The 12,107-nt window shown below is 39.2% G+C and overlaps 1 protein-coding gene across 2 annotated transcripts; it reads right to left on the bottom strand.

Moving 5' to 3' along the window:
• Nucleotides 1-8,851: 8,851 nt before the first annotated feature.
• LOC149832578 (beta-carotene 3-hydroxylase, chloroplastic-like) lies at nucleotides 8,852-11,867 on the bottom strand. Of its 2 annotated transcripts, XM_090014587.1 has the most exons (7): nucleotides 11,349-11,867; nucleotides 11,123-11,182; nucleotides 10,682-10,753; nucleotides 10,353-10,487; nucleotides 10,118-10,243; nucleotides 9,453-9,509; nucleotides 8,852-9,252 (listed from the first exon to the last, which is right to left on the bottom strand). In XM_090014587.1, the coding sequence occupies exons 1-7, from the start codon at nucleotides 11,787-11,789 to the stop codon at nucleotides 9,154-9,156; spliced, it is 990 nt and encodes a 329-aa protein (XP_089870713.1). In that variant the 5' UTR covers nucleotides 11,790-11,867; the 3' UTR covers nucleotides 8,852-9,153. The 2 variants fall into 2 exon arrangements, with proteins under 2 accessions (XP_089870713.1, XP_089870714.1); XM_090014588.1 differs by lacking the exon at nucleotides 9,453-9,509 and having other exon boundaries at nucleotides 11,349-11,866.
• Nucleotides 11,868-12,107: the final 240 nt, after the last annotated feature.

Raw genomic sequence — 12,107 nt, 5'->3', positions numbered from 1 at the left:
CAAGTTCAGTTGACCTGCACCAGCTGGCTATTAGCAGTGATTGCTCGGCTGAGCCACGGTTGTCTGTTTCCCCCTTTTGTGCACTCTGCTGCAATAACTTGATGAAGCCACAAAACAGAATCTTCTCTCTCTCTCTCTGATTTTCTATCGCATCTTACATGCACACACCAATCAACTAAAGGAATTTATATAACTAGTTTTATTGGTGCTTTATGAATTTGTGCTTGATCAAGATGTGATTTGCATCTGAGCAACCTGCATGCGTGGTTGAATCTTGCACATTTGAATTAAAAAATTTCAATAACCCCATTGTGTTTTTCTGTTTTGCTAGTCACTGATTCTCTATGATGTTCTTACTTTTCTGAATTTTTGGTCATAAGTAGTGTACCGCGTACGCTATTATTGCATTCTTAGTGTGGCACTGCAGGCATTACTTGGTTAATCATTGCTTCATGACCACAAAATGCTATCTTCTTTCAAAAAGTTTGTGACCAGAGCAATATAATTCAAAAGTCGGAGACCTTGCTTATATGGTTGTGTACTTGGTATGAAAAGATTATACTGGACATAAAAGATGGATCAATGTAGATGCTTTCTAAGAACAAATGTATAGCTTCTTGATCATATACATTTGATCTTGAATTATTCCCTGTATGCAAGAGTGGAATCTTGACTGTCTTTGCCCTACTCATTAAATGCCTCAGGTTTCTTGGGTACATAACATGGGAGTATGTGACTGTCAATGATGAGAGCACCCTATTTCCTACCACCTTGTGTCCGTGTTTGGTGATGGAGGTTGAGGTGGTGTTAGGGATGGGTCAGTTTCAGTTTAAATGTGGGTAGTACCAGATCCATACTGATATAGCGTTTACAGATCTAGTGGTGGACTCGGGTTGGCATACTTCAAACCAGATAAGCTTCCTGTTTGGTATCGGGTTCTAAATTTTACATGTAAAATGGGTAACTGAACTCCAATTATTATCAAGGTTTACATAATATTTGATCCTTATCATATATAGGTTGTGTATGTTGCTAGGAAACCCGTTGGAAGATCTGATTAATATATCCTAAATTGGTGTATGTCAATTTATTAGTTCTTAAATTTTGATGAATTCTTGAGTTCCTACTTTGAGTGGATTGGAATTTGAGACAATGGGGACAAGTTGGCTGTTTGCGTTTTGGTTGAGGTGTTTGGCGCACATTTACCTTCCGTGTATAGTTTTCTTTCTATGTCCTTTGCATGGCTTAGACCTCTCTCTCTCTCTCTCTAACCAAATACGGGTCCTAGCTTAAAGAGCTAATCGGATGTGCTGTTTACATGTAATTGGATTCGGACATTAGTTGGATTCATATATAGATTCAGATCTAAAACTTTAAACAGATCCATATCTGATTATCATTTCTTCTTGCAATCCGACTAATCAGTTTTGTTTTGGTTGAAGAAATGACATCCCCACTGGTGATGCTGCGCAATGAATTCATTTGATAGATTTTCTAGTGGCACTCGAGAGCACGGACAGTCCAATGGTGGTCAGGACTGTCGATAGGTCGGGTGCCTAACCCAACCTTAACCTTAGCAACCTGAGTATGGGTACGGCTGGTAAATGAAAGAGCCTAGCTCGGCGTGTTTGGGCTCACCTTGTTAAGGGTGTTCCCCTGCTTGGGCTTGGCTTGTGAGCTCGAAATGAGCCGACTCATTTTCTAACAAAATTATTTTTTAAAATTTGATATGTAATGAATAATGCTCCGGGAGTACTTACTCCCACATACTAGAAATCATAGTTGTAGGTTGCATTTTCTAAATCAGACCTTATAGATGTATTCAACAAAATTTATCTGATAGGAATCATGCTTTGGATCATGTTTTTTAAACATAAAAATACGATTTTTTAAGTGCTGAAAATGTGATACATTGTAAGCCATTGATTTTTAAAGGTATTAAAAGACCTACTTGTATGATATAATCACATGATCCAAAACTTGGTTTATACTAAATAATGCTTGTAGATCATATCTATAGGGTCTGATTAACAAAAAACGTTCAAGAAATTTGAAAATTTAAAGCTTTTATTAGGTGGGAGTAGGTACTCCTGGAGAACCCTATCATTACTAATATATAATATATGCATAATATTGATATTATGTATAATATATAAGATGTTTATACATAATATATAAAATGAGTCTATACACCGAGCTGACTTCCCTTGTTCATACTAGGCTCATATACCTAAACGAGTTGGCTCATAACTCAGCTCACCAAGCCGAGCTTTTTACGAGCCTCCCCATGCCCAACAGTGAGCTTCTCATCTCGTTTCTGAGCCCTAAGTATGAGCACACAAATGTTTACCAAAATATTCTTCCGGTTGACCTGAACCCAATCTGGGTATACGTTGTTGGGATTGAGTTATGATTTGTCCAAGATGTGACCCGACATGGCTTTGACCAAGCATTTGTATGCACTTTTAAGAAAGCATAGTTAGGTGCACATTAAATTATTGGGATTTGGCTTTCATTTACTCAACCCCTAATATAACCCGATCCCTTAACCCAGTTACTTATTAAGGGGTGTCAATAGGTCGGGTTTGGCCCCAACCCGACCTGTACCAAACCTTACAGGGTTAAGTCTTGGTGATAAATAAGAAGGTCCTATTAGAATCTGGGTTGGACCCGAAGGGTCTGATTGGTATATGGATGCAGTGTGAATTTCATACCAGAGCTGGGTTTAATTGGTCTTTGTGTCATTTTCTTTTTCTTTTGTTAACAAGCAAGCTAAGGAGTAACTTTCAAACTCCTGGACATGCTAATGAAGTTTTTTTTTTAATCATTTCCATCTAATAAAGTTGTAGTGTTTGGTGTTACTTTAATATATGGTATTCATGGACTGTTTTGTTTATACGTGTGCTTATGTGAACCATTAAACTTTGTGCGCCAAGTAAGCCGGTGCAACTAGGGGTCCAGATCGGGTGCAATCACATGGCACAAAATTTGTGCATTAAGCACCTGATCACCCTCTATCAGGCCTTGGGCCACACAACTGACAGGCGTGTCCCCCCAAGCTGGAGGGTGATCAGGTGCTTAATGTACAAATATTTGTGCAATCATATTGCACTTGATCTTTTCACCTTTTCAATGGAAGCAAACCAACTTATGCATAATATTCTCGAGTTCAAAGCGACGTGCCTGTCTGCTTTATACTTCCAAGCTTATTAATTTGATAATACATAACAAATATAGGTGGCCTCTATTTATTATTGACTGAGGTTGTACCGTTCATTTTATATGGGCACACACTGTGGAACATCACATCACTTTGAACAACCGGAGAAATGCTTGTGAGGTGTCCAACGAATGCAACATGCCGTCTCTTGAGGGCTCGCAGATGTGTCCTTAAAAAGTGCACATAAACCAAGAGTGTGACTGGTTGCTCATTCCGTCCATACGCTGTGGACGGTCTTAATTTTTCAATTTCTTCATTCTCTCTGTTTCTTTTCTTTGGAATGCGACTTCACAGATGTGATGTACATGATTTGTTTGGTAGGAATCAGGTCGTCCAATTAAGATATTTGAGCAGGTGTTTTATAGGGTTTTGAGAATGAATGGATTTCAATTTTCATAAATTTGAAAAGCCCATAAAATCATGTTATTCATTGAAAAACACCATCCATCAAGTAATTATGTACCATGCTGAGCACATACGTGAGGTCAGACTTGAAAACATAGCCTACAATATAAAAAAAATCAGTACCATCCACGCTAATATGAACTATAAGAAAAACCAATTCTTCTATAAACCAATAGGCGAGGTTTGAAAGCATGGGATGCAGGAGTGGTGATTCATCACGAATCACTTGAATAAGAAAGCTTGTGTAGAAAAGAGACTATCAGAACAGCTTATAAATCATTCACATAGGGGCACTGAACCTATAAAGTTGAGTGTATGAAAGGCTAATGTACTCTAGAGTCCTATTTGTTTTGTGGGAAAAAAGACCTTTTTCATATGAAAAGGAATTGCTTTCCTACCATGGTTGAATGAAATTGATAACCATGTTAATGTAAACATTGATAGGTATGGCCCGGCTCAGGCGCAATTGTGCTCCATGCCCTTCGTGGTATCATATGAATCCCCATGTGTTTCCTATGCCTTGTCCATTCTGGCACAAATGTTTCAAAGTGCATGAATTTCATATGGAAGGCACTGCACTTCAAAAGGGCCCATGGAGATTCTTCATGTTCTAGCAGATGTGATTAAACTACTTTTCAAAGAATATCTTCATTCATCTAATAATGGTTTTCAATCATAATATTTTTGAAAATAAGTGGGGTTGGCATAAGGCAAGATTTACTCTAGTGAGATCCTATTCTTTTACGGCAAAAAAAGTGCAATATTACTAATGATAGTGTCATTTGACAACTTTTTGACCAGTCTGGTGTCTAATGGCATTGAAAGTTAGGGATCATCACCTTCTTTTTGTTTTTTTCATGACAAGGATGGTTCAGTCCCCCTGCGAGGTAAACTTGATGCACCTGCAGAACTAGATCTAAGACGATCTGCCAAAAAGAAGAAGAGCAAGAAGATGGAAGGCTATTAAGGATTCAGGATCCAATTAATTAGATTTTGTTTCTTTTGTTTCAAGTTATTATTGGATATTGGATTTTATCTAAAATCTATTTTGGGTTAGGGTTTCTGTTTTCCCTTATAAATATGCTTTGTAGGAATCATGTAAAGGGTGGTTGATGGAAAATTGGTATTTTTATTTGATTTATGCAATTTATTTTCTTAGATTTCCGTGGTAACCTAGGAGTAGGGGGGGGGGGGGGGGCTCCGCTTGTCTGGCAAAAGCAGTTGGTGCACGTCACCTTGTATTGAGGCATTGCAAGTTCTAATGCCAATGGTATATGATTGTATAACTGGTAGAACCCTAGCTTTCTCTGTAGAAAAAATAGTTAAAGGCACCAGCACTGCCGGTGGAGTGAGCATAGAAAAGACTTAATGAAAAAGACTTTTAGTGGCAGTTGTGACCACTGTCAAAAAGGCTTTTTGAGCAACACATGGCATACGACCACGCATTTGCTTGTCACATGTTTGATTTTCGTAGGTGTTATATATACCTATATCTATATATAATATTCATGGATTCATGTCCAATGGTAATTAAAAAAAAAACACAAAAACCTTAAAACTATAAACTAAACATTTATATCATTCTAAAAAAAAGCAAATCAAAACTAATCACTACAAACAACATAAAATATGCATTTATGCTAAGTAATACAAAACACTAATATTCTAACCAAAATCACGTATTGCAATATATCCATGCCTAATGATAATTAAAAAAAAAAAAGCACAGAAAAACCCTTAAACCATAACTAAACATTTATGTCATTTGAAAAAAACAAAACCCTAATCCCTACCAACATTATAAATTATGCAATTATGATTAATTAAAAAACCTTTAATATTCCAACCAAAATCAAACCACATAATATCCATGGTTTCATGCCTAGTGGTAACTGAAAATACACACCATAAAATCATAAATTAAACATTCACTTCATTCTAAAAAAAGCAAATAAACACCTTAAATCCTAACAAACATCACATTATAGATATGCTAATTGAAAAACAAAACCCTAATTAAATATTTATAGCATTTGAAAAACCAAAATAGAAGACAAATCCTAACAAAAATAAAAGATTTAGGGCTTTGATAACCAAAAACAAGCATTTATTAATAGAATCACACTTAATGATAATTAAAAAGAAAATATCTGATAAAAAACCCTAAAACCATCATTATATAATCATGCAATTTGAAAAAAAAACAAATAAATACCCAAAATCCTAAATAACATTATAGATTTATGCTAATTAAAAAAGAACAAATAAAATGTCTAATATTCTAACAAAAAATCAAGAATTATTCAAGCTTAATGCTAATTTAAAAAACACAAATATACAAAACCCTAGCAGGCAGATGACCAGAGAGAGAGAGAGAGAGAGAGAGAGAGAGAGACTACAAGAGGGGTGGACCACTGACACCGATGGAGGCTTCTAGAGAGAGAGAGAGTCCTCATGACCACAAAATCAAAGGTTTGCAAACTACTTAATAAGGCAAGTGCTTCCCCTCCTTTTTTCGAACTTAATGTTCCTTCAATATCTTCTAATATTTCAATCACAATAGAATACATACTGAGTAAATTAAGCAAGGAACCATAATGAGAGCTCCAACATGTATCACCAAGTCGTATGAGAGTCTTCTCTTGATTTAATCCTCGCTCAATTTCAATTTCACCAAACTCAATTGCTTCAACGTTTTGAATCGCTTGTATGTCTTGAAATATTTCAAGGCATTTGCATGAGATTGCAAGAAGATTTGAGACACTAGAAATAAAAAAAAATGAATCAATTTGAGAGTGATTTCTTGCAAGAGCAACTAATGTTAATTGCAATTGATATGCAAAGCAATGAATATAAAAAGTTGATTCGTTTTCTTTCAATATGAGTGTAGAGTCCATTAAACTCTCTTCACATATTACTTCCATCATAGCCATGTCCATACATCTTCTACTGTTGCTTTAAGGGAAGTAGCACTTGTGTCACGAACATGTACAAGCTCTATTAACAAATTGAAAAATAATAGTCATTTTCTCTTTAATTGATATATCTTGAGATTCATCAATTAAAATAGAAAATAATGCATCTCCAAGTGAGCAATGAAGTGAGCTCTGTTGCAATGGGCCAGAATTAGTGGTTATGCATATAACAGTCCAACTTCCTGATCAATATTCATTGTTTTGTGGGAATACAGGCCAAGAGCAACCCTCAAGGTTGGCCTTAGTAAACATGTCCTGTATTAGTTTTTTTTTCAGGACACTGGAAAAGTTCATGAGTAAGAACGGCCCTCCCTCCAAACCTGAGCAAACCCCGAACGAAAACCCTCACAAAACTGTCCAGCTCTGTCGTGGTCTGGAGTGGACAAGTGGTTGCAGGCAAGGATTCTGTAACTGTACAAGTGACTACCCAAGTGGTCAGTAGAGTCCTTTGTCAGAATGAATCCTCCTGATTACAGTTGGTTCATGGTCGGTTGTTACGTTACAGTTTTAACTCGAAGGGAGGTGGGCCCATTAAGTGACCTGGTTCTCGGTAAGGGTTAGTTCGTCATTAAAAAAAAAACTGTAAGCATGTGTGTACACGCTCATGCACGTGCAAACACGCATGCACACACGTGTGTGCATGTAGAGACCGTGGACCACGGGTTGGTATGAACGGGTCCCACAAAAAGTAAGCAGTGTGGGGCTTATTTTAGCATATCCTTTTCCTGACATATTATATTGAAATGAATGACATCGCCAATCTGTTAATGAACCTATAGCATTGCAGATCGGAGGATAAGTAAAAGCTTTTCATGATTTCCTAGTGCTACGGCCGCTAAAGAGGGATCTGGACCCTGGACCCCTACTTGTCTTGTTATGCTCAAACCCTTAGAATATGGATGGGGTGCTCGATCGCCGATCTGGATGCAGTAACTGTGCATGACTACCCCATGTGGTAAGCGGGGACCTGTGTCAAGCTGAAGGCCCAGCATCGAACCCTGCTGTCACATGGGGCTGTTGTTGCTTTTACACGATTGGGTCATGTAAGTCTGGGTGGTCGTGTCTTCAACCCAGAGTTTTACTTTGCAAGGAGCCCTGCCTGCTAGTGACCCGGTTCTCGGTGAGGGTTTAATTCCTTCATCATTTAAAAAAACTGGTGAAATAGGTTCAACAGCAAGCACAACACAAACAAGGAGTGTTTTGCTAGGCTCGGATTGTATAGGTTGGTTAACTAGTAACAAATATATTTTACATATATTTTGTACCATATAATCAAGATGGATGAATTGTTTGGCTTGAGCAATAAGCTTAGAGTTAAAATCCTATTATACTTACAACTTTGAAACAATGTTTGAGTTTGGCTCAATAGGTTGAATCCAATTTTTATTACTGTTAAAAAAATTATTTTCTTTTAATGCAGTTTGGCTGATAAGAAAAAGAACGCTTTTGCCAAGTTACTTACTTGATAACATAACATGGCTGTTATGAAGGAAAGCCGCATCTGGAAAGTTAAACCTCATGATTTTATTCCAGATACGAATTCTATATGATGTTCACGTCTTTTGTATAGTTTCTTTTGGTTGTAATCTCAGGTAGGTGTCTGCCTAACTCCAGCTTGCTAATCAAAAAAAAAAAAAAACATGCAGCTCAAATTGGCCTTGTTTAACTCAAGCTTGGCTTGCCATTTCATTTGAACGAGATGAGCTTAAGCACCCTATTTTCAATTATTTTAAGTCATTTAGCAGCCTTAATTTGGGGATGTGACTTATGTTGGTGTGGTCCGTGCATGCGCGCACACACACACATCTCGAAAAATTTGTAATATATTTGTCAAAACAGTAATAGTGGTGGTGGCAGTAGATGGGTTGGGGGAGAAGGTGCTGGGTTGGACTCACACCAAGTGTGCAGGTGCCTTTCACTGGTGGGCTCCATCAGGGCTTGGGTGCCACCCGTAGATTACCCGGCTTCACCGGGAATTTTAATCATTTAAAACAACATCCAAAATATGACCATGGTGCCTGTTGATGGGCAGGTGAGAATTTTCATCGGTGCATCTTGTGTCTGTATATAGACTCTCTACCGGCACTAAACGCAACTCCATTAGAGAAAAAAGAAAAACCTTGTTGGTTCCTATCAGTAGTCAATTGGCACTATCACATCTTCAAAACTCCACCACATGATGTTTGGTCGTTCCTTGGCGACGAGAATGAAATGAGAGATGATGACAAAACTTGTATTGTCTACCCAAAGGTAAAGAAGAAAGAGGACGATTCGAACCTCACATATTCATTCTCAGCACCAGTGGTATACAAAGCATTGTGTGACATGACTGACGTACAAGCAATTGTCCCCAGAAAAAAATTGAAAAGGTTTTCCTTTTCCTCTCACGGATCTACTAATCGATCCCAGTAGAATCTTTCTAAACATGCTTTCACATCAATCCAAAACCCTCAATTCTCTGACTTTCTAAACATCCTTACAAGAATCATTACAATGATATACTCTCGAAAAAGGTACAAAAAGCACTTGCATTTACAAGCTTCTGGCTACTTGTCATCCGTTGCTTGCACTGTTACTGGTGCTATTATAGGCCTTAATCCTCCTGTTGATTTCTTTCTCTAGCTCTTCCAATCCTCCCACCTCCTCCAATTCCTGCACCGGATTCAAATAAAAATAAATAAAGTTAGGATGAGTTTCCATGATGAAGTTGACGAGTAGTTATATATTTTGAGAACAACTTGGCAAAAAAACCATTCAAAAGCTCGGTATGCTGATGGTAGGCACGGATCGGAATAGGCAGCCCGTGTTGAATTCGATATGCAAAAGAAAAGAAAAAAACTAAGCATACAAACCTTTGGACCAAGGAAGAGACCGTAAGGCACACCCTCGAACTTCTCCGCATGATGGAGCTGCAATAAATTCATCGTTCAAGGGTCACCATCTAAAACTTTAAAAGAGCTTATCATAGTTACCGGGAAACAAAATGGATATGAGAAGCTATGGGTGAAGCAGAAGCAGGAAAGTGAGTGTTGAAAAGTAGCACGAAGCAAGAAGTGAGATAAGGCTACGAAGAGATTATGCAAGCCCATGAAAAAAATGAAATGCAAACATAGAAAGCAACATGAAGTGCAGGCAAAGCGAATAAGAAATGACGTGAACACAAATATAAAATACTACAAAACCAACTTGCAAGCTAATTATATATTATAAAAAAACTATATGAAAAATGTGAAAAGTGAGGGACAAATGAATGGAAAGTGACAAGAAGTAAGAGGAAAACTTCAAGGAAGAATGATTTGTAAAACGACCAGGAAGAAGCCTAATTCCCGCTCCCAGTAAAAGGAATCCCCACTAAAAGGAATAGGGTTTTTCATATTTTGGAAGCAGTTTTCTCCAAGCTTTCCCTTCTTTCTGAGAAGGGAGGAGTTTTCCCATGTAGCATAGAAAGAAGCTTCAGGCAAATATAGAGTTAATAATGTACATGTTGAAAAGAAGATATTAAACACGAGAAAACAACCTGATGGGCAGCGGCCACTCGGCGAAAATAAGGGACGTTAGCAATGGGGCCAACCGAGAACCTCTTGTGGACGAGACCATCGTGCACAAACATGTAGGCCATGCCATACACCGTTATGCCAAGACCCTGCGCATCCCGCATATAAACATTACATCAACAACATATATGTAGTTACGCAACATAAGTACAGATAACAATACAGTAACCGAGTAAGGAAAAGTAGTAGTGGTCTTACAGCGCCGAAGCATAGACCCGGGATGAGGCCCTTATGGAAGAAGCCGAACCCTATAAGAGCGATGGCAGGCACGGCGTTGATGATGGCGAACACATCGTTGAGCTCGAATGGTCCCTCCCTTGGTCTATGGTGTGACTGAAACAGCAACAACAAATACATCAATGAATGCCTTCTTCTGTTTATACTGTAAGTTGCAAACTTAAACTGAATAAAACCGTTGGTTCTTGTATTATTAAAAAAAAAAAAAACTGGTGGTGGTCTCAATTTTTGTTGCTTAAATGAGACCAGTTATTGTAAAGAGCAGGATATTTTCATTTTTTTTTTCTTACCTCATGCATAGACCACATGGAGGCATGCCACAGCGCACGGTGGGCCCACCGCGCCCAGAACTCCATCCCCACCTGCACAAGAATGGCTACACAAGAGAGTTACCAAAACAGCCCTCATTCATTTACTCGGTACTCGTAGAGAAAGAGAAGTCCAGAAACCGCTGGGGGTGGTACTGTGGTGATTTAGAGATAAAAAATGGGCACTAAACAAATTTAACAACTTAAACTGACCACACGACGAATGGAGAAAATTAAAAGGCATGGGAATAAAAAAAAAAAAAAAACAGTTAAAACCACGGTAAAATAGAAAATTACGAAGAGACCACCGAAACAACATTTCCGTTCTCAGCATTTATGGGTCAGTGAGAGTGAATTACAACAGAAGCATAGGGGGGGGGGGGCAAAAGGAGTAACCAAGAGAAAAGCGAGTAAAAGCTTTACCGCAGCTCCAACGGATAACGCGAACGTCCCCAACATCTCAGCGACCGGCACCTCCCCTCCCTTCCCAACCCAACCAATCGAAAATGTCAGAAAAACTAAAAAAAAAATATTAAGAATAATCATAGACGAAAATAAAATATAAAGAAAATTACAGAAAATCCGGAAAAAGGGGGTCCCCTTAACCGAGAGGTCTCGGGTTCGAATCCCATCAATAAAAAGAACGGACCTCCAACTGCCAAGAGAATCTGTAGTAGACGGCCGCGGCAGCCATCGACGTTATCCCCAGGCTCGATACGACGGCTGCCAGTAGGTAGGTGATCCTCTCCTTCCTCTTCCTCGCCGTTCGCTCCAACAGTCTCTCGTTCACCACCGGAATCGTCAATCCCAAACCCTCGCTCCCGTCCTCTTTCACCTCCCGGATCTCCGCTTCTCCTCTTCCTTCTCTTCCCTCCTCATCCTCACTGATCTTAATCCGAGCGCCAGCGATTTCCCTTCTCTCCTCCATGACGAAGCATACGGCCAACCTCCTCAACCCCAACGTCAAGCGCTCCGGCCGTCTGACGAAGAAGGCGCACTCGCGCACGCGCCCACGGCTCCCGCCGAAGGCCGGAATTCGGTCCAATCGGCATGTCGTCGATGCTGCGGCGGCGGAAACACCGGCCGCCATCTCGCCGGGAGGATCTCCGCTACGCCTCTTCCACGAGAGAGAGAGAGAGTAGCGCCTGATAAAAGGCAAAGACCGGGAGGGACGAGAGAGACCACTCGGCGAGTTGAGTTACTTAAACCAATGTCTACGTTTAGACGCCATCCTTCACTGAATATTTACGTAAACGCCATCTCGCTTTGTTTTACGAGACCCACCGCGTAATCAATCACATTACGTTAAACAAATACTAATCAAGATCTAAATAACCACATGTTCTTAATCACCAAACACCGATTTCTAGCGGAAAACAATTCCAAAGCAGGGGAAGTTTGCGGTTGG

This window comes from Nuphar pumila, chromosome 7 (genome assembly GCF_984573655.1).
Source record: "Nuphar pumila chromosome 7, dmNupPumi1.hap1.1, whole genome shotgun sequence".
In the NCBI taxonomy this organism is placed as follows: domain Eukaryota; kingdom Viridiplantae; phylum Streptophyta; class Magnoliopsida; order Nymphaeales; family Nymphaeaceae; genus Nuphar; species Nuphar pumila.
Note: the sequence above shows the minus strand (reverse complement) of the source record. Positions and strands in the feature narration are given on the sequence as shown.

Excerpts from the sequence above, each read along its gene's own strand:
- LOC149832578 (XM_090014587.1), bottom strand. The coding sequence starts at position 11,789 with ATGGCGGCCGGTGTTTCCGCCGCCGCAGCATCGACGACATGCCGATTG. Across the intron at positions 10,754-11,122 it reads CGTTATCCGTTGGAGCTGCG|GTGGGGATGGAGTTCTGGGC; the intron begins GTAAAGCTTTTA and ends ATTCTTGTGCAG. Across the intron at positions 10,244-10,352 it reads CGGGTCTATGCTTCGGCGCT|GGTCTTGGCATAACGGTGTA; the intron begins GTAAGACCACTA and ends CGGGATGCGCAG.